This window comes from Haliotis rufescens, unplaced genomic scaffold (assembly GCF_023055435.1).
Source record: "Haliotis rufescens isolate VD_foot unplaced genomic scaffold, xgHalRufe1.0.p SCAF_7, whole genome shotgun sequence".
Taxonomy (NCBI): Eukaryota; Metazoa; Mollusca; class Gastropoda; order Lepetellida; family Haliotidae; genus Haliotis; species Haliotis rufescens.
The window spans coordinates 38,783,842-38,811,604 of NW_025964361.1; the positions used below are offsets into that span (position 1 = coordinate 38,783,842).

Sequence of the window (27,763 nt, forward strand, 5' to 3'; positions counted from 1 at the left end):
TAATATACATGAATATGTGTAGGTGTAGCTTTCAACTATGTCATACATACATGTGTGCATCAATTATTCATTAGTATTGATTTCTCATAGATACATTTTATTCAGGACTTGATGAATAAGCTTAATATGCTGAATGATAAAGCATTATTAATATCCATATGGTTCCAGATAAGCGATTTAATAAAAATCCATACGTACATACAATGTCATGTCATAATGATTTCAACCAACCTTCAGCTATTGTGGTAATGCAGATGTTGTTGTTGACGCAAGACGTGCATCAGACATTGTTGATTTTATGTGTAATGACCAGTAGTGTTGTTGTTATGATTGTGACGCTGTAAGCTTCTTGAGAGGGTTTTTGACATAGAAGACTCTCAGAAAGTCCTCAATTCAATACAAAGTGTTAATGATAATAAAGTTAAAACACAAAATAGTCGTCAGAATTTTGATGTATCCCACACGTGTACAATAATATCTATATACCCTATTTTACCAATATTATCATTAATAATAATAACTAATGGTACACAATTTCATTTATCTTTTATGTTTATTCTGTATGGTAGTCGTTTTAATGATTATTCAATTTCATATACCCTGTGGGTTGTGGAAAAGCGTTGTGGTTAAAGCGTTTGCTTGTCACACCAAAGGCCCAAATTCAATTCCCACATGGGTACAATGTGTGAAGCCCATTTCTGGTGTCCCCCACCGTGATACTGCTGGAATATTGCTAAAAGCGGAGTAAAACCATACTTTCTCCCTCATCTACATTGTAGATAATAGAGGCCCATAAGAATAATTTCATTTTGTTTGTTGCTTAACAACACACTCAGAAACGTTCCAGCTTTATTATAGCAGACTATAAATGATCAAGTCTGAACCAGACAAACCAGTGATTGATGCTATTGAAATCACACAATATACCCATAGGGCCAAATATATGTCCTTAGTATCTCATGGTAGTTGTTTGGGATAACAACAACTTTCATTTGAGCGAGTCATTTTTATAGTCTGGGTACCCAAAATGGGCTTAACATATAATACCCTTGTGGGAATTGAACCCACAATTTAGATGTTTTAAGGGAAAACTTTAACCAATAGTGATTATGGTTCAACACCACTTGTAGCAATATTCCAGCAATATCACGGCGGGGGACACCAGAAATGGGCTTCACACATATTGTACCCATGTGGAGAATCAAACCCCTGTGTGATGAGTGACCACTTTAACCACTAGACCATCCATATAACATAAAACGTACAGCATGTCCTCATCATTTTGACAGTGCATGACTTCATGATACGATACTTGTACCCTGGCGTAATGATGCCCGATCATAAAATGGTGAATCGTTACCAATTTATCACATTCTGTCACAGATGTCTTGAAAAATATTGTCTTCATTTTAGGACTCGTCAACCGCCTCTACCCCTGATGCGTCACCACTCCCATCGCCCATCAGTAAAGATGCCCCCCACCACTTCCCCAGCCCCCCTGCCTCCCCCGAGACGCCGCGGCGGCGAAGCTCAACAGTTGGTGCTATCCCCGACCCCGCCATCTCTGCCAGCAGACGAAACATGGTCCAGAAGAGAAGGCGGGATGTCAACCACAACTCACACTCCCAGAGTCGCCAGAACACCAGCATCAGCCCAATGAAGAACATGTGAGTATCGCATGAAGTGTGCAATCGGGGGTGGTTATATGTGTAATGTCGCAATAGTGTGGCCATAGTTACAACACTGTTACTGTTGCAATATAGATAAACTATTGCAGGTTGGTTGTATGTGTAATATTGCAATAGTATAGCCATGGTTACAACACTGTTACTGTTGCAATATAGATAAACTATTGCAGGTTGGTTGTATGTGTAATATTGCAATAGTATAGCCATAGTTACAACACTGTTACTGTTTCAGTATAGATAAAACTATTGCAGGTTGGTTGTATGTGTAATATTGCAATAGTGTGGCCATAGTTACAACACTGTTACTGTTGCAATATAGATAAAACTATTGCAGGTTGGTTGTATGTGTAATATTGCAATAGTGTGGCCATAGCCACAAAAATGTTACTGTTGCAATATAGATAAAACTATTGCAGGTTGGTTGTATGTGTAATATTGCAATAGCGTGGCCATAGTTACAACACTGTTACTGTTGCAATATAGATAAAACTATTGCAGTAGTATCACAGTTAAATAGTGTTGTAACATGTGAGTAGAACAACGGAAGTGTGCATTCTTGGGCAGTTGTTATTTGGGTTGACTATTAAGTGCATTTGTACTATTGAAATAGTATGTTGATAGTTGAATACTGTTGCAATATAAACTGAACTAAAAAAGTTAGGGATCATTTTTATTTTGGGGGATATTTTATGATATTTTGTGCTCAGTCTTCTACAAAAACCTATCTCCAGAAATATTCAGGATCCCTAAATATTTTTGTTCAGTACAGATACAATTGCAATAATATCACAGTAGTATTTTCATATGTGAGTCGAACAACTAAAGTGTGTATCAAAGGGAAGTTGTTATTAGGTATGAGTGTTGAGCACATTTGTACTATTTAAATAGTATTGTGATGGTTCAAACACTATTAGGATGTTGTTGCGATATAAATACAATTATTGCAGTAGTGTTGTAATATGTTAGTAGGGCATTTTGGGGGCTGTCATATTTATGGCTTACTATTGAGGGCATTTTCAATATTGGAATAGTTACTGAGCTAGTTTGATAAGCTCATGTTGGTCGGTCGAACAGCAAAACACCAACCAACTCACATGACATGTTAAATAGGTACAGTATGTTCCTTTGAGAACAGTTGAATGCATTGTTGCAGGTTTCTGTTAGCGGGAAGTCCAAGCCCTGGCTTTGCAGAAAGTACGTCTTCATCACTTTCGACAACACTGCCCGATGAGTTCACGCCGTATCGGAAACGAAGTTCATGGAGACAAGCTATATTCAACAGAGTTGTCACTCCTGTGCAGATCCCAGAATCTCCATCCTTCTCTGGTCAGTTCAGTCACCCGTTCAGGAAATTTTGGAAGTTAGAGAACACCAGATTCTTTCATATTACTATAGACCGCCTCCGTGGTCTAGTGGAAGAGTGTCGCCCGGAGAGCGGAAGGTCCAGGGTTCGATCCCCGGCCGCGCCATACCAAAAGACGTTAAAAGATGGTTCTTATTGTTACCTTGTCTGGCACTCGGCATTAAGGGGCTAAAACAAGGACTGATTGACTCAGAGTCAGGATACTGTGTCTGAGTGGGGTATTCATATTAAACTGTGGCATGGTATCTCAGTGAGCTAGCATTATAAATCGGCATCAGCCGGACTAGTACAAGCAGCCACACAAACACACACACGTACATGAACGTCGCTATATAAGTGCAATAATCTTAGACGCGATGTTAAACCCAATTTCACCTCACCTCATATTACTCTTGTTAATCATCATGGCTTGACAAGTCACCTATAGTAGTATGAAAGTATTGGGTGTTCTTTGATTTCTTTCGCGTAGTATATATAATTGTTATTACATGGCTGCCAAGACTTTTCACTGGCTCCTAAAAGGTAGCATTTATATTTTATGTATTCATTAGGTAGGTTCTTCTTTCAGTTTACCACATGAACATCAGAGGGATAAGGTAATGTTATTGTTTCACATACAAAAAAAACCATACAGCTCTCCTCCCCACCCCCCAAATAAATTCTCCTTCAGTATGATGCTTGCTCGATTAAGGTAGAGACCCATGTTAGAATTGTCTTCAGCAACCCATGCTTGTGGTAAGAGGCGACTAACAGGATCTGGTGGCCATGCTCACTGACTTGGTTGATGGACGTCATCGTATCCTGATTACATAGATTGATGCTCATGATGTCTATCACTGGATTGTCTGATCCAGACTTGATTATTTACAGACTGCTGTCATATAGCTGGAATATTAATATTGCTGAGTGTAGCATTAAACAACAACAACGTCCACACTGTCAGTTTTCTAAATGCCCGGGTTCTTATCATGGTGAATATGTAGCAATACAGTTTTGACTGGCAGTATTCTCCTGATATACATTCTATGTTGCCTATAATTCTGATACATACACCTTGCAATAGCATTCAGAGACTTGCTACACCATACCGTCATAGACACATAAACCTGTATGACTTTTTGAAATACAAGACAGCAGTTGTCACATAATCACATAGCAATCAACATATTCTTATTCTCTGGCAAGGTTCATGAATAAAACGATGAGAGATGAATTTATTAAGTAATCAACAAGGTTGTGTTGGTAGCAAACATCTAGAAATCATTTCGGCACATTTTAGCACTTTTGATACAGATTGGTTGCAATTAGTTGAGATTTGATTTGATCCTTCTCCTTCCCCAGATGAGGCAGACATTGACTTTGAACCTCCTCGTACACTGACACCGACTAAGATCCGATGTCTGTGGAAAAAAGCCATCTTGGAAACGTTGCTACTCATTCGAATGGAGAAAGAAAACCAGTCTCTGAGAGGTGAGGCCCTGTTTGGGTTTTGTTAAGATTATGTTGGGAAAATGGAGTAGAATAAGAAGATAAGAGTCAAGTAGTTGAAGAGACAGCGAGGAATAATTAATTGTTCTTGTTATTTCAACGATTTCGATTAATGTTTCAGAAATCTTTCAAATAGCTTATCCTTGCATTTCAGACAGTTAATCACTAGATTTTCATCCATATTTGTCGAATTGAATCTAATTGACTAAGCATATTAACAGTAACAAGCTTTGTCCTTGAACTGCTTAAAAAAGAAACTTGATGGGTGATAATCTAGGAATTAATTTCATCTGATTTCTGTGCAGAATACCAAAACGGTTTCAAGGCATGTGCATAAATATAAACACACTCTGGTGTATTTTCAAGTTTGAAATTATCTTCTCAATATTTCAGCAATCAGCAGCAACAATAAAGGTATCTATGAGTGTGGATTGAACCGAATTGACTTGATGCAGCACTAACATAGATATTATTTTGTTCCTAACTTCCTGGTTTTAATGTCAAAGATTTGCTTATAAGGGTTTTTTTCTTCTTAAATAGATAAATTTGTGTGTGGTACTGGGCCTTAGTTGGAAGTATGGAACTAGTTAATGTGTATTTAACGCAACATGAAATGGTGATGGAGATGCCATGTTGGTGAAGGGAATAGCACTAGGTAAATAACTTAAAACTGCAGATCAAACACCTAATGTGGGCTAGAATCCCAGTCTCAATAAACTCAGGTCTTTGTGTGCGTGCTACCGCTACTCAAAGATCTGAGGGCATCCTTTTGCAGGTCAAGTCAGAACAACCTTTCATGAACTTTGACCGACCAATGAAATGACTAACACGAAGCTGACATTAGCCAATCAGAAACCAGCTTTCTCTAGCTTTACAGGGCTTGTTTCAAACTGGTGACTTCTATTCTGGACTACAAAATATTTTGACAAAGTTCTCTATTCAAAATTTGAAAACTGAATAAACAATTATTCTGGAACTGAATGGCCAAGATTGTGTGGCCGTACTTTTCATGGGCCATGGAAAGTCTCTTCCATTTCAAATGTTTCTTCCACTGAAGCGAGAGATAGATAATGATTTTGACGAAATCACTCATACAGCCCGTATGAGGTTGCATGATTGGACTTTTATTTTCATGATCTCATAAGCAACGCCTTGTTTGGAGGTATGAAAGGATGATCTGATGTGACCTGTAATAAGATGTCCTCGGGCTATGTGTAGCAGTAGAGAGCACTAAGATCAGATTTCAGTGGTATTGGTTGGAATCTTAGCTATGCCCTGATAATGTTTCTAGATTTGTCTAGATTGAAGTTGAAAATGTAGATCTGTATCATTTCTGGCTTTCCTCCCACTTGAAGCTGACACTATCTGATAAAACTGAAATACTGTTATAAGTGGTATTAAACCACACTCACTCATTCAATCAATTAATATTACAGTTATACATGTAGTTGAATGTTTGAAGCCCTAATTCCTAGGGTCAGTCTATGCACTAGAGATAATGTATTCACTTTACAGATCGTCCGTCTGTTGCCTGTCTTTTCGCTGATCACATGAACTTTTACATTTTGGTCATGTTTTCTGAAAGGATGTTAAAAGCTGAAATTCTAAGAATGTGATCGAAGAAATAATGTCTGACGTGGCTACCTCAGCAGTGTCATTGAAAGTTGTGAAGTAATAATGTTATCCAAAATGTGTTCATAAGGTCAAATTTATAAGATGGCCTCCTCATCAACAGCATTAAAAATGTCAGCCATTTATTCATGTAAAATGTGCAATTTAGTCAGAGAGTATGCAATATGAAAATTATTTTGTACATATTCTTGTTTTAAATAGACCTTGCATAATTAATTTATAGCTGCCCCTTTTGTACCAAAAATGTCATTTAAAAAGGGCTAAGTTACAGTCCAATTTGAACATGGAAGCCACAGCAGCCATATTGAAAATATTATTCAGGTTTCATGCATGGGTGTAGAAACTTGATCCACTGACTTGAGTCAGTTTCTCCTCTGAGTGTTTTAAGCTGAAATTTTGTATCATTGACCACGGGGAAAATGTTGTAATTCACTCTTCACATGAGTGAACATCATGTATGAAATCTCACAATTAATTTTGGAAAAGTCCTTTATTAAAATATCTGTTCGGGGGACACTTGCAGCCCTTACACATGTCCACTAGCCACTGATAGCAGGCCATGTGTTCCACCAATCGGAATAAATTCAGATCTTAGTTCGCTCTATCGCTAAGCAAATGTCTGAAGAAATCCCATTACAGGTCATGTCAGAACGACCTTTCGCAAACTTTGACCGACCAATGAAATGACTAACAAGAAATCAACATTAGCCAATCAGAAAGCAGCTTTCTTGAGCTTACAGCACTAGTTTCTAACTGGCAACTTCCATTTCAAGACTACTCTTTGAAACATATTTTGACAAACTTCTCAATTCAAATTTGAAACTGATCAAAGAAATGAACATTTTGGAATGTCTAATATATGGCCTAGATTGTATGGCAGCTCTTCCCATGGACATTGCAAAATCTCTTCTATTCAAAATTTTATCGCATTGGAGTGAGAGATAGATAATGATTTTGACAGATTCAGTCGTACAGCCCTTGAAGTGTCATACAGAATACCCTGTGTTTAGGTTTTTGAGATGGTGTGATTGGGAAAAACATTCCAACTGTCACTGTCGTGATCTGGTAAGTGCCGCTCTGACTGGTGGGATGAAAGGTGATTCTGATGGGATCCGTAATGGGATGTCCTCAGATCTCTGTTTATCTGTAGCAAGAACTAAGATCTGATTTTAATGAAGTTGTGTGTTCCCCTGCAATATGATTTAATAACATAACCACATCAGCTGCAAAGTTAAACATGGATTGAGTGATCCACATGTTGCAATTCCTAGAACTTAAAGTGAGCTACAGTGCCATGAGCATTTTGTAGGAATGAGTAAGGATAAGAATTTATGGATGAACAACTTCTTTATTACAATTAAGAGCGACGTTTCGGTGTAGTTCTAACACCATCATCAAGCAAGTGATTGCCACGTCTCCATGAAGACGATGAATAACTTCTTTGATAGGCATTTAGGCATTTAGTACTAAGTAAGGATAAGAATTTATGGATGAACAACTTCTTTATTACAATTAAGAGCGGCATTTTGGTGTAGGTTCTAACACTGTTATCAAGCAAGTGTTAGAACCTACACCGAAACGTCGCTCTTAATTGTAATAAAGAAGTTGTTCATCCATAAATTCTTATCCTTACTTAGTACTCCAACTTCTAAATGCCTATCAAAGAAGTTATTATAGGAATGGTTTTAAACTTTTAAAATAATGAGAAAGATTAATCATAATACTGATCCAGCAAATGTATGTATAACACAACTGACCGTTACATGGAGCCTTGTGTAGGGCTCCATGTTGGTATGGGGTGGCTCCACCTTCAAACCTGCATGACCCCTATGACAGTGTATTTAACCAACTATTTTTTTCTGTCCGCCCTCGTAGGCTATTTCATACTGTATGGCTCACGGTCAGTAGTGGTGTTCAAAGGTAAGGATGCATAGCTTGGTTTCATGGAGATGTGTTCCAGTTTTGTTTAGTTCCCGGAATAGCCTTGTTGTATTCACTAACATCTCAAGCCTGGTTTGTTTAAAGTAATTCCTAACACAGTCTGTTTTAGCCGAATCACCTAGAACAGAATTGTGTTCATTATATCCTGCTTTGTTTCATCTTCCTTCAAACATCATGTCATGCAATATGATTCCTGTTACGAAGAATTTGTTTACATATAGCAGTTTGAGTGTTTATATAATCGTAGAGATTTCATTTATTATGTTGTAGTTGATAATATGTTATGCACATAGCTACCAGTTCAGTTCAGTACAGAGAATCAGTACCAGAAATTTCAATTTTGTGTAATACCTATTTCAGTTGTAGAGTATGAAATATTGATACATGTCTTTGTGTATTACTTAAGATTCTGCACCTGTATTATATATTTGTATAACTGTGTCAGATGTAAACCAAATTCATATAGTTCAGTTTTTTCTCAATTCAAGGCCGAATTTCTTTTGGAATTGAAGGCTGAATATTGTTCAGTTTTTTTCTCCATTGATCCTTCAATGCCAAAAGATGTCAAATCATCCCATGCATGGTGCTAGATGTACTAAGGAGTATTAGGGGACCACAATGGCAGCTCCTTGTGGATAATATTTTGATGGATAATTACACCTTCAGTGCTGGGATTCAAGGCTGAAAGATGTCAAGCAATCCCATGCATGGTGCTAGATGTACTAAGGAGTATTAAGGGGCCACAATGGCAGCTCCTTGTGGATAATATTTTGATGGATAATTACACCTTCAATGCTGGGATTCAAGGCTGAAAGATGTCAAGCAATCCCATGCATGATGCTAGAGGTACTAAGGAGTATTAAGGGGCCACAATGGCAGCTCCTTGTGGATAATATTTTGATGGATAATTACCTTCAAAGTCCATTTTGAGATTTCGGGCCAAAGTAGAGCGTAGTACCCATGTGTGTTGAAAAACACAGCTATGATCATGATGAGGAGAATCAGGTGATCACTTTATGTGACCTGATTGTGTGTCATCGTACTCCAATGGAATGGATTGTTGCTCACACTATCAACCTCGTATCTGGCTATCCTGTTTTAATTATTTACCGACCACAATGATCTGACTGGGGTGTGACACACCATACACTCGCCTAGTCTGACATGATTGGTTCATTGTGAATTTCGCGTGGCATGGGTTTATGCTCATACCATCAAGCACTGGTTTGCCTGCAATATAGATATAGATGTGATATATATGTAATATTGCCCACCATGACATAAAGTTCATATACCCATCTCCATTGCACCTGGTTTGAGTGGCACAGAGTGAGATAGTGCACCAGCTTGGTGGCTTTACATGGAGCGCATTCTGTATACATAGAAACTGCACTGTCAACATTTGTCTAAGATGATGGCAATAACATCATAAGATAATCGTCATATCGTATTTCAAGCATGTGGGGTGCATTTCCTGTATAATTAGAGCTCTCTTTGCCAAATTTAAACAAAACTTGAAAAAATGTTTTAAAAAATTCTAATTATTTACAGGTAGAGATATCAAGTTTTAGACTTAAAGCAACATTACTACCATAAATGTAAAATAAAATTGTAGGAAAATGACTTTTGGCTTCTTTTTTTTATATGAACAAGGCCGAGAACCAAACTGGGGTTTCCATGGGTTGTTTTTTTTTTAAAGAAAACATGTAATTACAATGCTGCGTGTTATTAATATTTACTGTTGACAATTTTTATCTTATTTCCTTGCTCAAAGTTATTTTGTTTCCTTGAAAAACATCAGTTTTTAAAATAAATTCAACCCTCTTCAACTCAATTTTTTTGCAATTATATCTGTCATACTTCTGTTTCCTGCAAACAATTAAAAATTGAATCCACCAATTGAAATTAGTGGTATGGCTGTCATAACAACAATTTACTAAATATAAGAATGTGCCTTAAGACCACTTATCAACCAATCTCCGTAATATAAAAAATGGGATATTTCAAAAAGGCTTATGACAGGTTTAGCAATGGCAAATAACCCATAGCTTTTGTGATTAGTTCTGTCAGAACTCATTGCTACCAACTGACTGTTGTTGTTTTAAGATACATTCGGGCATGCAGATCCGGGTCCCTGCATCAGATTGATAAAACCGGTGATAACATCACATCAGTGTTAAATGGGCTTACAGCCCAGCTGTGTGGATAATTCCAACATGGGGAATAAAATCTTATATTGCCCTGTCCTAAGCTTTGATGTGAGAGGATGATCAAATAGGACGTTAGAGAGTTTTGTGTTTTAAGGTCCTGCTGTTGACGAGAAGCCAGCAATAACCTTTGGAAATCTCTTTATCAATAAAGCCTTGCGGCAGAAAGATCCATTTATTGTGTCCAGTCAGGTTGAAGTAGACTGTGCTCAGATCAGCATGAGGTGGTAATGTTAACACATGGCTAACTACCAACTGTTGATTCCATATCAGATCTCATCTAACAAAAGATTGAAACATACTTTATCAGGAAAGACGGACTCTGCCCCACAGCTCTGTCACAGTTGATAACACAATAAAGTACCTAGTAACTGTGCTGGTATTATCTGTTATAAAATGGCTCCTGAATTATTGTTTGTTTGTTTGTTGCTTAACGCCGCACTCAGCATTATTCCAGCTATATAAATAATCGAGTCTGGACCAGACAATCCAGTGATTAATATCATGAACATCGATCCACGCAAATGGGATCGATGACATTCATCAACCAAGTCAGCGAGCCTGACCACCCGATCCTGTTAGTCGCCTTTTGCGGCTCCTGAATTAAGTTTGCTAGGTAAAAATAGATATTTCAAAGTAGCATGTTTCAGTCATTAAAATTCAGTCTTACTTTTACTTTTGAAAATATTAATCTTAGGTAGATTAATGCAGTGAGCTTCATTAGAAATGCAAGACAGCATGACTGACAGGGTGTTTACAAAGTCTATGTATACAGAATAGGTGTGTATAGGTAGGGATTACTTACCCCCACAGAGCCTTGTTGTACCCCCATACCTCTGAGCAGTCAGGGGTGGGATAACAGGAGATAGGTAGGGAAAGTAAGACAGCAGGATTGACAGGGCAGTTGTAAGTCTATGTATACAGAATAGGTGTGTATAGGTAGGGATTACTTCACCCCCACATTGTCTATTTACACCCCCCATACCTCTGAGCAGTCAGGGGTGGGATAACAGGAGATAGGTAGGGAATGCAAGACAGCAGGATTGACAGGGCAGTTATAACTCTATGTATACAGAATAGGTGTGTATAGGTAGGGATTAGTTCACCCCCACAGTGTCTATTTACACCCACCACACCTCTGAGCAGTCAGGGGTGGGATAACAGGAGACAGGTAGGAAATGTAAGACAGCAGGATTGACAGGGCAGTTGTAAGTCTATGTATACAGAATAGGTGTGTATAGGTAGGGATTACTTCACCCCCACAGAGCCTTGTTGTACCCCCTATACCTCTGAGCAGTCAGGGGTGGGATAACAGGAGATAGGTAGGGAATGTAAGACAGCAGGATTGACAGGGCAGTTATAACTCTATGTATACAGAATAGGTGTGTATAGGTAGGGATTAGTTCACCCCACAGTGTCTATTTACACCCCCCCACTCCTCTGAGCAGTCAGGGTGGGATAATAGGAGGTAAGGTATAGTCTGTTTCTTGATAACTTATATCTCCTGCTCAGCCAGTGTATATAATTGAACATTGTTGATCTGCTTTATTCAGTGTTCACATTGTTGCCCACAGCCTTAGCAGTATATATGCATTGTAATATGTTTGACAAGAGAGGTGATTATGTATTTATTTTAATCATACTTTAGAGGTAGATAAGACTGTCAAAAGTTATGAAGATTTATTAACTAATATTGATAATATTAATAGTTATTGTTGCAACATTAAGGGCTAGTTTCCATCCTTAAAGCGTCTCGTCTTTGGTGTCGTAGTACTTTTTCTGAAATATGTATGCTTTAGTGAGCTATATGATATATGCTCACTTAAATATAATTATTTCAGAAAAAAGCACTGTGATAGCTGTATAAAAAACAAAAACTGCGATATACCATATGTAGTGAAATCTTGTTGACATGTTGGTTTGATAGATATGTGTGTTTAGACAATGTAACTTGGTGCCCACAGTTGAGTAATTATCCACACACTATCAGCAATCTGCTTGTCTCTAATGGCTGATATCTCGACTCAAAAGTGATTATGAGTTTGTGAGGCTTGACTGTATACTGATGGAAAAAGATAAAGGAACACATTGTGATGCAGAAGATTATTCCCCGCTGAGGTTGATAAACATACAGCTTATCAACAAGATAAGTCAAAGAACGAATATGTCGGTCATATCTATTGTGTAAGCCCCAGTTGCCGAATAATTAGGATGTATGAAGTCATGAAATATTTTATGCATTAAAGATCCTCTTTGTTTGTGATGTTTCAGGGCAACTTCTTGCCCCTTAATAATACAGACGAGGGTATCCCTGTTTTCATCTTCTTCCAACTTCTAAATGTCCATCAAAGACTTAATTTGGGTACTTTATAGTGACACGTCAAAACGACCCTAATGTTCCTTTATTTCTTTCCATGAGTATATAAGCACTATTGTCCTACAACATTTCCCTCTTCTGTGTAGTGTTATTTGGAAACAGACTATTGTGTCATACATATGGTGTTATTAGTTACCTAAGATCCTATGAGGTGGCCCAGTTGGGGTGCATGGTTTATGGTGGCGAGAGGTGGTGAGGAAATATTGGATGGTACTACATAGGGTGTAACGATACACTGGTACAGTGCTGTATCATGATTCACAGATGCTCAGGAAATGGATTTACAGTGTTAGATTGTGATAATCAAAGCATTCATTGGCCTATGTTTGTATTAAATATATACAATATATGTGCGTAATATGTAACCAAATTATAGACAGCCTTCAAAATTCACCTTTTGTGTATATATGTCGTATTAAATGCTTTATGTGACAATATGTGTCGTATCATTTCACCCTTGTTACCATGGTTACTGGTGTAGGAAACATGGGTATATATGTTGAAATGTTGAGATGACTGTCTAGAAAATATCACAGTAAAATGGTAAGAGTTCGTCATGAGTGTTATTAAAATATTGTAAATGTTGCAGTATGTTCATTAACATAATTAATCTCTATGATATATCTGCCCACAGGAATATTAATTAAACATTCATAAATACATATTCTCTCTCATATATCATGTTTGTCTATATATATTTATATATAAATAAGCACTTAGAAATTTATTGATATTGTGATGAGTGTTTAGTTATGCAGCGTTAAAAAGGTAAATTCTATGTTGTAGTCATGACAAATGCACAAATAGCCTTGTGGGACATCACTATGATGAAACACAATGTCAATTTAATGTACGGAAAGGACATTTGAAGCAGACCATGTCATCAATGGGTTAATAGTTGCCCCAAGGGTGAGAGAATGGGAGATATTCAAAAGTATTTGTACTTATGTTGATGAAAATGTTTGTTCAGAACCCAACCATGTTTAAATAGAATTATTCAATTTGTGGAGAATAATCATATCCAGATGAAAACATATAAGCCCAAAATAAATTATTTGATTTTCATCCCTGTCTCACCTTATATTATCCATAAATAATAACAAATGAAGAGATTCAAAATTTATGTTCTATTTTCTTACTTTAATGAAATTTAACATTTGTTTAAGGAAAATACTTTTATATTTGTCAAGTGTAACCAAACACTGAGAATTGCATCCACAGACAGTTAATGTACACAGATGCCTTGAGCAGTAAGTATGAGGAAAGGTGTATACGATAGATAAAAGGCCTTCACACCATTTGAATGAAAATCTAATAAGTGTTTTATTGTGAAGGGGCGGTCGGGTAGCCTAGTGGTTAAAGCGTTTGCTCGCCACAGCGATTTTGCTACATGTTTTCATTACAAGGACCAGTGGGCTAAAACTGTTAGTTGCTATCATTGTTTATTGTCCCGGTTATCAGTGAAATACAGACCACCTCTACAAAATCATCACATGTGTTATAACAACACAGCAAATGTATCAACATGAAACTAGAAGTTCCTAATTTGGGAATTTTTACTGACATTTATTGCAGACTTTGGGCCGGTATTGGCCTCTGACCAAGTCTAGATAAGTTACCAATTATCAAGTAACTGATGGTTTACTTTGGGGGGACAAACAGCATTTCAGTCCTAACACATACTTTCCTATAAATCTGATTGGTTACTTTTTCCGTCAGTATGTTAGATCAGTTTACAGATCCAAGTAGGGCCATCCAGTAGTTATCAGGTTTTAAGTGTTTTAAAAGCCCCATGACAAGCTCTAGAGGGAACTACCAGTATATTTAAATACAAATGTATCACAAAATTGTACTCCTTTTATTAGGAAATATATAAAGCCAGGTTACATCAAATTATACAAGAATATTGGTTCAGTGGACACATAGGTTTTTTTAAAATGTTTTAGAATAAACAATTTTGGATTAAGCATGATATCCTGCATGAATGGCATTAAAAAAAGTAAAGATGGTAAATTAGCAGTCGTTGTTAATTTTAGGTTTTGAAGGTGATGCCTAATTAACATTGTATTGTTCCACACGATGAGGTAAATGGATTCATTTACGTATTTGAACATGACATTATGCGAGTGGTACTTTTCTGCAGCTCGGCAGGATGAGATGGACCAGAAGAGACAGAAGTTGGACTACCAGGAAGTGACGCCATGTTTGAAGGATGTCACCAAAGTCTGGGAGGAGCTCCTCGCTGCAGAGAATAGGACGTCGACCAAGATAGCTCAAGACAAACTATTGGGCTGTGTCAAGAAGGGTACAGTGTACTTCTGTTTTAGATCCTCTGCCCAACCCGAGGGGGATTCCGGGTTAAAATTACTCCCCAGCAACCAATGCTGTCGTAAGAGGCAACCAAATGGTCGGGTGGTCAGACTTGATGACTTGGTTGATAGCGTGTCCTCGACAGTGTGATCATTGCTAACAATATCGATCACTGGATTGTCTGGTCCAGACTCAATTATTTACAGGCTGCGGTCCCATAGCTGGAATATTGCTGAGTGTAGCGTTAAACAACCAACCAACAAAGTATCACTGGTTTGACTTTAAACAACAAAGCAAACACATGCTTGTTGCTTACTTCATGCTTGTCATATACTGCTCAAGACAGGTTAAGAACAATGAGATTCTGTCATATTACTATGTTAGTATAGTTTTTGAGTAGTATATTAGCACTGAGAAGAATATTTGAAATACTCAGTGACTTTCTTTCATTGGTTGCAGGCGTGCCACGGAGTCTTCGGGGGGATATCTGGAAACTGCTTGGTGAGCAGCAACATCTCCACAACGCCAGCTGCCTCTTGCAACTTCCCCGCCACCACCTGGCCTACTGCAACCTCCTGAAGCAGCTCACCACTCATCAGCACGCCATCCTTATAGACCTTGGTGAGAGTTGTCCTCGTGTTGCTGCTCACACTAGGGGCTGATTATGTAGTTCCATCTTACAGGGGGCGGTGGGGTAGCCGAGTGATTAAAGCATTAGCTCGTCACACTGAAGGCCCGGGTTTGATTCCCCACATGGGCACATGGCACAATTGCTGGAATATTCTTTAAAGCGGTGTAAAACAAGTCACTCACTCACTCACTCACTCACTCACTCACTCACTCACTCACTCACTCACTCACTCACTCACTCACTCATCCAACTTATTCAAGGGAGGTACCTTTATCCTTTTATCAAGGGAGGTGACGTCTGATGATTAACTAATGGGAGGTAACTTATGTAGTGAAGTTCAATCAGGAGAGGTAACTTTGTTGCTCTACCTCAATCAAGGGAGGTAACAGTGTCACTTGTAAATTCTTTTTGTGTTGGCACATTCTTATAACTCAAATCTCTCCTCAGTCTTGACAAATAAATCAATTGACCCACATCTCGTATCAGCTGGAATGTTCCTCTGTCACTAGGTCGCACATTCCCGAGTCATCCCTACTTCGCCACCCAGCTGGGTCCGGGCCAACTAGAGCTGTTCAACATCCTCAAGGCCTACAGTCTGATGGACCAGGATGTGGGTTACTGTCAGGGCCTCAGCTTCGTGGCTGGCATCCTCATCATGCATGTGAGTACAGCAAGCACCTGCTGAACCACCAGGGAAATGAGCTGAAAGAAAAACTTCAAATATCAGAAACTGTGTAATAATAAAACGAGGAAATCATTTATGCACTAAACATGCTGCGGTGAAAATATGTCCAAATAATGACCTATGGACATTGTACCATATTTATTTTTGAACCATAAACAATACTTACCTGTGGACCATATAACATACTTTAACTATTGACCATGTAATACTTACCTTTGAACCATGTACAATTCTTTACCTGTAGACAATTTACAATACTTACTTATGGACCATGTCTTTCATACCTGTGGATCATGTAATACATACCTATGGACCATGTAATACTTACCTAGGCGACGATTTTTTTATTTCTTGGTTTACGGATGCGCCGCTCTTTCAAAGTCCAAATGTTAAAAAAAAATAAAAATGAAAATTACCCTTTTTTTTATTACCGCCGATGTTTTCGACAAAAAGTTCAAACAAAAAGAAGATTTCATTCCCTCGTCGAGCGTAAAGCAAAGAGAAGTCACTCTGATATTTCTTGCTGGGATCCTTTTCTAATACCATCAAAGCTTGTCAACGCAAAGCGCAGTGGTGACCAGTTTAACTAATTCAACACTGTTGGCCGTTCAAAGCCACAAGTCACACCGCACGGTAGACCGTCCAAGCCACGTCAAAATAGTTTATAATTATATTAACCTACTTGTCATATCATTCATTTATTAAATCTATCACATTTCACAATGTCTGAAATACGTATTCCATTTGATTTTATCTTTTTTTTTTATCTATAGATTTAAAATATATTCACTTGACACTATTTCCCGCAATGTTATTGAAAATAAAATTCTCGGACACACTTCGACAACGGGTCCTCATCGAACATGTCAAATAGCAAAATAAAGACGTTTCACGCGCAGAAACGTCATTATTTACAAAGTAATAAAATCTTCAAAAATATATTTTTCATGCGATCGCATATCGTAAGTCAAATGACATCTCGACTTTCGTCGCCTCGATTTCTCGGCTCGGACACGATGTCTTAATGCCAAAATATATGCATAAGAAATCTTTGTCACAGCTCGAAACCTAGCTCTATGCATCCATAAAGTTCCATATTTTTAATACAGATCGCTAAAACGTTCAGAATAACATGATTTAACCCAAACCTTTCGCCAAAATCTGAAAATTATCGTTGCTGTAATTTGATTAGCTGCCTTAGGTCACGTGCTTAAATTTGACCAATCACGGACCTTGTAGCAGATTTTGTCGGTGAAACAATATAAGTTCTTTTAATGTATACTGACATGGCAGGACGTATGTGTTATTCATACGAAGCTTTGAAAACCGAGGTATTTCCTCATGTTAGTGAGCGGACAGCCACTTTCATCAGGAAATGGGTGATGACAGATATTATTTGTAATTCTTTTTAAAATAATGTTCCAACAACGTAAACAAATGAAAATTAAAAAGAAATAGGTAAGTGGATTTTATGAATTCTTATATTTGCCGAAAAAAATCGTTAGATTTGCGCTAAATTTGGACGTTATGAATGTTTTAGCTTACATTATTATTTATTTAAAACGAACTTTATTTAGTTGTTCATGAATTATTTAAATAATGAAATACACATAACTTTCATATTTATAAACAATAGGATTAATTAGACCTTTCAAATAGTGTATGGCCAAACATGTAGTAGCAAAGATGTTAATTTCAGCAGATAATTCCTTGATAAATGTTGGTTTCATCTATCACACAACAGTCTCTGGGAACTTGGTGTCACAGCAGTAATCTTCTGGTTTGCTGGTGTTGAAAGAGTTAAACGTTGCCCATGCTGCCAAAATAGCAGCGTCTTTCATGCATTTCCACCCATGACATGAATATTGTTATGTTGCCATCCTTGCACAAGCTGAGTGCCAGGGATATAAGAAAATGTTCTTGAAAAATTGAGTTATTTTACTTTTATTACGCCAGGATATTTTTTTTCATACCTACCTAACTTTTTAGGACAAAATTCAGGTAAAAAAAATGTGAGAGGCTTTTTTTTTTTTTTTTTTAAATTGGCCTGCCTCACTTTTGAAATGAGTTTGAAATCCGTAAACCAAGAAATAAAAAAAGTGTCGCCCTATGGACCTTGTTATTCATGCCAATGGACCATGTAATACTTACCTATGGACCATGCAATACTTACCCATGGACCATGTAATACTTACCTATGGACCTTGTTATTCATGCCAATGGACTATGTAATACTTACCTATGGACCATGCAATACTTACCTATGGACTATGTAATACTTACCTATGGACCATGTAATACGTACCTATGGACCATGTAATACTTACCTATGGACCATGTAATACGTACCTATGGACCATGTAATATGTACCTATGGACCATGTAATACGTAAGTATGGACCACGTCATACGTACCTATGGACCATGTAATACGTACCTATGGGCCATTAGCTGCATCATACATTAGTTGTGGAGAGTTGCATCAATTTCCAGATTTCGCTGTGATTATGATTCTTAGTTTGTTGGCACCAAACCTTGCAGATCAGTGTCCCTCTGTGCTCTCCTTCCACATGAAGCTGACACACTGTGGTATAACTGAAATACTGTTCAAAGTGACACTAAACCAAACTCTTGTATTTGTGCTCAATATTCACAGAAAAACAATGTTGTATTGTGTGTGTTGTTTCAGCTTGAAGAGTGCCAGGCCTTTGAGATCCTGAAGTTCCTGATGTTTGAGTTGGGCCTTCGACAGCAGTACCGACCCAACATGATGGCACTACAGGTGATTGGTGTTAGAGGTTGCCCAATAGACTAAATGCTGTAGCCAGGGCCTTGTGTGATGCTGTAGCTAGGGCCTTGTGTGATGCTGTAGCTAGGGCCTTGTCAGATGCTGTAGCTAGGGCCTTGTCAGATGCTGTAGCTAGGGCCTTGTGTGATGCTGTAGCTAGGGCCTTGTCAGATGCTGTAGCTTGTGTCTTGTGTGAAACTGACATTTTGTCTCCCATGTAGTTAGATGTCATTCATTACCTTTGATACCAGACAGAGATACATGATCAACCTGTTTATATTATGTTCACGATTCACTAGGACTTTTTAGGACTCGTCCGGAAAAATTAAAAATCATGGCTTCTTTTGAAAAAGCTGAATCGCCATTCTTTTTGGTCATTACCTAAGTACAGGTATTCGATGTGACTTTTGCTGGGTTTATCTACTACCTGGCAGACCTTTCACTGCGTGATGTGTTGATGTTCAATTTGTTTAAAAAGGAAATCATTTATCTACAGACAATGAGAGTCTACACTAACTTCAGGATTCAATAACCCCTCTTCTAAATGTGGCATTGATGATAAAGCACTGAAAATAGAATTATGAGTTTTGGGTAAATTTATATTTTAAAAAACCACGATTCCCATGAAACCCCAACTTGAACCCCTCCTTGTGTTGCTCAGATCAAACTGTACCAGCTGACACGCCTGCTGCATGACCACCACAAGGACCTGTACAACCACTTCGAGACCCATGAGATCGCCCCCACTCTGTACGCTGCCCCGTGGTTCCTCACGCTCTTCGCCTCACAGTTCCCCCTCGGCTTCGTGGCCAGGGTGTTTGGTGAGTCAACCTTCATACAACTTAGCCTCTTTCACTCATGAAGATCCGGGTTAGAATGAGTCCCTTGCAACTTATGATTGTTGTAACACTTGACTTAAGGGATCGGTTGGTCAGACTCAGTGATTTGGTGGATTGTGTTTCGTCATATCCTACATTGAGAGATGTTGCTCATTATATCAATCACTGGTTTGCCTGGTGCAGAATCAGTCATTTATAGGCCGCTGTCATGTAGATGCAATATCGTTTAGAGCGGCATTAGTGAAAACAAACGAACGAAACTGGTTGATTATTGACAGTTATGTGCCTGGAACATTGCTGACTGTTGCATAAAGCAACATTTAATCATTCACTCTTAAAAAAGGCGGGCGGTCGGGTAGCCTAGTGGTTAAAGCGTTCGCTCGTCGCGCCGAAGACCCAGGTTCAATTCCCGACACGGGTACAATGTGTGAAGCCCATTTCTGGTGTCCCCCGCCGTGATATTGCTGGAATATTGCTAAAAGCGGCGTAAAACCATACTCACTCACTCTTAAAATAGGACAAACATGAAGTGGCTTTCTGGAAGACAAATAATCAGTGTCTCTTTCTTCTTCAGATATGATCTTCATTCAGGGCACGGATGCCCTGTTCAAGGTGGCGCTTGTGTTGCTAGGCAACCACCGTGAGCTGATAATGCAGTGTGACTCATTTGAGAATGTGGTTGAATTCTTGAAGACAACCCTACCTGAAATGGTGCATGTACAGATGGAGAGAGTCGTTAACCAGGTGAGACAAACTACAGGTGTGGATACAGTCAGTGCCTGCAGGGTTGTATGTTTACAAGGGCTGTAAGGTAGCACAGTTATCAGAGCATTGGCTGATCAATCCATAGGCCTTGTTTTAATTCCCCCAAAGTGTACGTTGTGTGAAGGCCATTCTTGGTAAAAGAAGGGTTTCAGCAACATGTCTGTATGTCAGGATGGTCCAAACACAGCTTTACCATTCTTCAACGTTAGATATAAAGAATATAGCAAAACGAGTTTAAGCGAGCCCAAAATTCCATGGACAGCAGGAGATTTGGACAATTTGACTAGTTGTTCAAGGAGTCACTATTTGCTCTCAACATCATTGTCATAAACGATGTTGCAGAAGTATTTGTTTTCTATTTCATAGAATTTTTTGCACCATTTCTTTCCTATTTCTTTATAGATGTTTGTACCAAAATTAGGTTAAAGTGTCATAAAATTATTTCTTCTAGAATCAGGTGAGCTACAAAGCCTTGTGGCTCTGTTGTTTCTATTAAAATATTCAATGTGTGCATTTCAGATTCTTGGGTACTATTGCTCATTATTTTGTTATAATATTTTAAGGTTTGGTAACAAAATTGACGAACTGATCACCTTCGATTTTCATACTTTTGTTAATCTGATAATTGTTAGAAATTTACCCTTTCATCCTTCCAGGCCTTTGATCTGGACATCACGGCTCAACTGCGATCCTACGAGGTGGAGTATCACGTGCTACGGGAGGAGATGATGTACTCCCCACAACGAGGCGAGTCTGACCTCGTCATCAAACTAGAGGGCATTAACCGTAACCTACGGCAACAGAACATGGAGCTTCTGGAGAAGCTGCAGCAGGCTCACGGACAGACGCACAGCCTCGAGATCACTGTTCACAACCACCAGGTCGGCGAGGCAAAACTCAAGTCACACATTCGTACGCTGGAACTGGAGAGAGCTGCTCTGCTGAACGCAGTCACCAAACTGCGGCAACACGTTTCGGCCGAGGAATATGAAAAGTTGGATCTCACCCTTCCGATTTTTTCGCCTTCATTGCCAATAAGTCCAGTTCATGGATTCATTAACCATAGACTTCCTGTGTCCAAATCAGCCAATCAGCCCTTAGCTGATGAGCATAGTGGGAAAACTTCGCGGCACACAGACAGTACAAAACAGGACCAAAAACCAAGACATGCGGGACTTACAAAGCACAGTTCTCATTAGCGTGTATTGTGGTGTGGTGGTTGGATGGAGGTAGATTTGGCTTGTCAATTCAATTCGTGAATGTTATTGTAACATACTTTGAACTGAGCAGGCCTGAAAGTGTTGATACTCCATGTTATTTCTCTGCTATGTTCATAGGTGTATTGATCTGAAGATATTAAGATACTATTTTTATGGGGAAATAATATACACCTGAATCTCATTACACAGTGCAATATCTTTGCTCAAGTCTTCGCTTGGGAGCTTAGAACAATTTTTGAGTCCTATGCCAGTTACGAAACACATGCTCAAGAACAAAATATGTTATTTTATAGAAATCTATTGGTTCTACAAGTTAAGAATGACTTTTACTTGACCGCGGTAGTGTTCACATGTTACAGACTAATACGATCTGGATCTCTCCGTCAGAGATTAGCTCAGTAGCTAGTGCTGTGCCATCATAACAAGACTCAAGTTTGTTTCCAGATTGGGTATGGAATACGAGCTCATTGTTTATGTCCCCTGTTGACAGCCTGCGTAAGGCCCTACTACTCACAATCACAAGGATAGCTTCCATTCCAGAACCCAAATCAAGACAGTTCATCTCTATGGAACTGGGCACACACTCCTGGTTGTCTGGTGCCTTTTGACCTTGACCACTTGGCAGTTGTGTTACTTTTGCATTTACAAGCAGATGTGATCAGTTTGTGCTGAGAGAAGATTCAAAGAACTAAGGAGATCAGCTTCTGATGAGTATTTGAGCGTTGCCCGTTGAGCATTTGATTTCAATTTTTTACCTTGGTGTTCAGTCTCAAACTGATTGCATTTTGAGGGCGACTATGCTTGTCGTATGATGCGAATAACAGGATCAGGTGGTCAGGCTTGGTTGATGCATGTCACGTATCCCAATTGCGTGGATCGATGGTCATGATGTCAATCACTGAAATGTCTGGTCCAGACTCGATTATTTACAGACGTCATATAGCTGAAATATTGCTGAGTGCAGTGTTAAACAACAAACAGACAAACAAAGCATTTTGGGTAATCCAAGGAAGGTCAAGGTTCGTCAGTCATAAACTGTGATAGCCCAGTGGTTAAGGTGTTTGCTCTTCACACCAGGACTTAGGTTCAATATCCAAACGGGTTCATTGTGTGAAATACAACAGTATTGCTAAAAGCTACATACAATTTAGCTTACTTGCTACTTGTCATGTTAGACTATACGTTGCTATTCATACAGATGGTTGAATACGATAATTATAAGGATGTAGACAACACTGTTGTGTTGCTAACGTTGTGATGATTTGTTCTATTTGCCTCCTCCAACCACACTTGTATATCTGTGCAATACTGTAATCATGTTCTTCTGTATATAGTTTCTCTTGTGTGGTTGTCATGACAACAGTATGTCAGGAAATTTACCGTTTATATTAGTTTGACCTCCTGGCCAGCAGTGGAGTTGAGGGCTCCAAGGACCCGCTCCACAAACCATCCTTAGAGCACTAGGACTACCACAGCTCCGTTACTTTTACTTCGGGACAAGTCATTTCTACAAAATAAAAACTATTTAATGAATGTTTTTATTTGAAAAAATGACACAGCGAAATTTGAAATTTGGGGGTTGCCAAAAATTTATCCCAAATATGTGGCAGGGTGGGGTGGGACATGAAACTTGCCTGGTTCTAATTTTTTTTTTAATTTTTGGAGAATTTTTATTATTATTTAGGGACTGGACACTTGTTAGGGAAGGAGGGGGAGGGGTAGCAAATATGTTACCTGTATTTCTTTTTGGGAGGTTGGGAAAATGATAGTCCTAAGACCATTTTGACCACCCATTCCAACCCCGCCACAACACACCATCACCCCCCTAAAATAACTGACCTATCCCTTACCTGTAATAGTCATGGCACTTATATCAAATTGTCAAAGGTGTTGTATAAACACATCACAGATACTCCTGCTGTGTGTGATGTGTAGCAGTTGTTGAAAAATGTTCTTTCAAATGATATGAATTTCAAGTATGTCTCTTACAGTGTCACTGTATCGACATTTATTGGGGTTATTGTAACTTTTATCAATATATCATTGTAAAATTGACATAATATGAAACTGATAGAAAGACAATGTTAAGAAGTTACATTCTGTAAAATGTGCTACTCAAAAAGGTCAATGACCACCCAATTCTTTCATATCATGGCATGATGGATTAACAATAGTAATATGAAAGAATTGTGTTGTCCTTAACTCTTTTTTTAGTAGTGTGTAAAAAGAACATTGATTAAAACTGTGACATCAACACAGAGTGACACTGTGCAGTACATGTAATTTAAACTGCAATGCATCACAAACCTTGCGATTTGGCCTTCTATCTGCGATGTGGTTTAAGTAAGGGATGCTTCCTCGATTAGATTGGAGCTGTGACATATCGCCAAACAACACCACAGTCGTACTTCATGCAATGTTGTTCATGCAATGTAGTTCATGCGATGTTGTTCATACAATGTAGTTCATGCGATGTTGTTCATACAGTGGGCTCATGTTCCACCAAGTGTTCTTAGTGCCAAGAAATCGCAACCCCCAAAGACTTACACCAGATCTCTTTGTGGAACGGGTCACAAAGATGTCAAGGGTCACATCTTGGGTCATGATTCTGAAGTTATTTTGAGGAGCGGTTTTCTTGACATATTTCCCTGAAGCTCTCTCCTGACTGCTGGACCTCGGCCAACCAGAACAGGATTTAGTCCACTTTGTCTGTTAGTGTCAATTATGTATATATTCCACCACAGCACAACTTGATATGGTACATGTCCTTCATATGGGCTAGATGGTATAAAAAGGTTGCCCTGAACAAGGACATGTATCATGCAATTCTGGTTACAGGTTCATATATTTACAATGTATCCAGATAGAAGATATGTACGAGAATAGGTGTTCGAATGTAGCCGTGTATAGGTCCGATATGTTGCTGCAATTATTTGGAATGTAAATGGAAACTTCTCTGTCGGAATATGGCATGGCTGACAGTCATTTCTTTAAAAGAAGCAAGTGATAAAACCTTGCAATCAGAAGCACAAAAAAATGTGGGTCATGGCCGTGTGTGTTCAACATTTCTTTCAGCATCTATTACGTCTTGTACATACAGCAAAACCCCATTAATCCAGACCTGTGCCCCAGTCCATCTGGGAACATCTGTCTAAAGGGACATTACTCCATTTCATTACTCCATTATTCGATAATATTGGAATTTGTTAATCCAAATTATTTCCCGAGAATACTGTCCAAATTAATGGGGCTTTGTTATAACGTGCCTCAGTATAATGGGCCTGTACATATTGTAGATGCAAGACAGCAACACCTATTTGTCATTAGTTGTTTGTTTTATCTTTGTCAACAAGGGAGTCAATAGGTGCCATGGGTAGACATCATATGTCAAATACCACTTGTCATTAGTTCACTTTGACCTTGTCATGTTTAACATAACAAAGGAAGGACCTCTACTGGAGATGGGTACCAACCAGTGGAATCATTCCATTATTTTGAATCCAATACTGCCAGGGTGATTAGTGAAATATGTTATGAAGTTTGTTCAAAATACATTACCTAAAAAGTAAGGTAGATATTGACCTTGCTACAGGCATCGTTACATACATAACTAATTAATGATAAATTGTTTAGCTTGTGATGTGAAATTTTACAGATTTGGAGGAGTTTGGGTTATGATATAAGCGTAATGCTATTTTTCAGGGCATTATCATTTGCAGAGGTCTTCCATTAACTGTACGACGAAGGAGGGCAGCTGAAAAGACTGAGGGCTTCTGCAGATGATTATGCCCTGAAAAATAGCGTTACCCTTATTATAGCTGAATTGGATCAAATTTGTTATTAGATAAAAATAAACAACAATATCTGTTTTGAATTATCTACTGCAATCAACACACAATGAATTTCACTGACCCACTTTTACAAACATGAAAATCATATAAATAATTATCTTTAATTTCTTTCAAAAGTTAGTAAGTTTAGACAGCAGTTGTCCCAGATATTCCTCATTGCCTAAAATTAGGGTTGTCCTCTCGTGGCCAGTGACATTTAAAACCCTGGGCAGTAGGACAAGTGAACTAGTGGCGGGTGTAACCCTGTAACCCTGCAGTGGAATCTCCTGTAAGCAGGTTCCCTCAATAGATGCTGACAACATCACTGTGAAGTGTTCCTCATCACTGTACATGTGTGATGTACTTAAGTCAGTCTTGCTCATGCCGTGGAAGTCTCTTTAAACATATTCTGCTCCAAAGAAGTTAAGGATCACCCAATTTTTGTATTATTTTTTTGTAGTTAATCTGTCATGGCATGTTAAAGACTAGTAATCACATGCGATGACAGATTAACTACACTAATATGAAAGAATTGGTTGGCCTTAACTTCTTTTGAGTAGCATATATGTCAATTACTGTATGATACAATTCAGGATCTCATGGGTGTTGTCATGGTAATTTCGCCAAGGAAGTTGTGTAAATGTTATATTTATTCAAAATATTGTTAGCTCTTGTTTTGCATTTGTTCCAACGAAACAAATACAAAGTGCCATTACATGCCAAATTTATGTTAGACATGATGAAAACATTAAACTGACATATCTATTGAAACTTTTGTTTTGTTGAAGAATGTCTGTTAGTGTATGGAGATGTAATGACTGGAAGAGAACTGGTTTCTTGTGATGCCTGCCATTTCATGACCTAGAGTACATTAAGGTTATTGTTGACAAGACTTAACATGTGTCACTAGCAGGGTGTACAGAATATTATGAGCTTAATGGGCGTGTACACCACGAGACCGAAGTTCAGGTCATAACATCCCATACACCCCGCTACTCACACATGTAACAGACTGATCATGTGTCCACCAGTTACAGAAGGTAATTTTCAGTTCAATTTTGTTTGTGTGACAATATAGATCAGCCTTGTGACCGCCAGTGGGATCACCATGATAACTTAAAATGTGAACGAGGTCAGTTATGGCATGACAAACAGATGATCATATTAACACTACAGGTGATTTGTAAGATCTTTACATGACAGCGACTAGCCAATCAGAGAGCAGGATTTCATTTCACTTAATGATAATACTTTATACACACAACTGTTTAAGTAAAGTCGTGCCATGTCTGTTCATAGTTAGACTTGTAACAGAAATAGCAGGACTTGTAGGAATTCAGTCCTACATTTGATCAAAAGATCAAATTTAAAACAAATTGTACCTGTTTTAACATACTCCACAAAGCCTGTACTCCAATATTAACTTTGTTTACGTTTCTGTTTTGTCCCCATCTTTCTAGCATTTAGTGTTAGCTGATGTGTGAACCAAGGAATGTTGTGTGTGGTCATAGTTTGGACCGTGTTTCAGTGCTTCCATAAGGTCGGTCCTTCCCATGTGATATTGCATGATATTGCACAGTGCATAGTTACTCATCGATCACTGCCATGTGATAACACATTGCATATATTAGACTTGTCCTGTTATCCACTACTTGAAACATTTGGAATGAGATCAAAGATTTGAGTTAGATTTGATTTAGAGTTTACTGGTCTTCAGCAAAGCTAGTCATGAGAGGTGATCTGGTGATCAGACTCAGTGACTTGGTTCATGTGTGTTATGGTATGCCAATTGTGTACATTATGCTCATAATATCAATCACTGGTTTGCCTGATCCAGCCTTGATTATTTCAGGAATGCTGTCATATAGCTGGAATATTGCTGAGTGCGGCATAAACAAAAAGCAGGTAGATTTCTTATAGTCTTTTATGCTTTTATCAACACACCTCATTATTCAAACTATGGATACTCAATATTATTATCATGTGCGTTACATGCAGT

General features: G+C 38.4%; 1 protein-coding gene across 6 annotated transcripts in view; it reads left to right on the forward strand.

Moving 5' to 3' along the window:
- The window catches only part of LOC124144171 (TBC1 domain family member 1-like), a 101,615-nt gene extending 74,544 nt beyond the window's left edge, over positions 1 to 27,071 (forward strand). For 3 of the 6 annotated variants that reach the window (XM_048387873.1, XM_048387875.1, XM_048387874.1), the window contains exons 9-20: positions 1,414 to 1,667; positions 2,842 to 3,014; positions 4,393 to 4,521; positions 4,933 to 4,953; positions 8,047 to 8,091; positions 14,840 to 15,001; positions 15,466 to 15,627; positions 16,147 to 16,298; positions 19,012 to 19,104; positions 19,772 to 19,931; positions 20,524 to 20,693; positions 21,371 to 27,071. In XM_048387873.1, the coding sequence (XP_048243830.1) occupies positions 1,414 to 1,667; positions 2,842 to 3,014; positions 4,393 to 4,521; positions 4,933 to 4,953; positions 8,047 to 8,091; positions 14,840 to 15,001; positions 15,466 to 15,627; positions 16,147 to 16,298; positions 19,012 to 19,104; positions 19,772 to 19,931; positions 20,524 to 20,693; positions 21,371 to 21,913 (2,064 nt within the window). In that variant the 3' untranslated portion in view covers positions 21,914 to 27,071. The remainder of the gene's footprint in view (positions 1 to 1,413; positions 1,668 to 2,841; positions 3,015 to 4,392; positions 4,522 to 4,932; positions 4,954 to 8,046; positions 8,092 to 14,839; positions 15,002 to 15,465; positions 15,628 to 16,146; positions 16,299 to 19,011; positions 19,105 to 19,771; positions 19,932 to 20,523; positions 20,694 to 21,370) is intronic. The other 3 variants (XM_046513439.2, XM_046513438.2, XM_046513440.2) reach the window with 3 other exon arrangements.
- Positions 27,072 to 27,763: the final 692 nt, after the last annotated feature.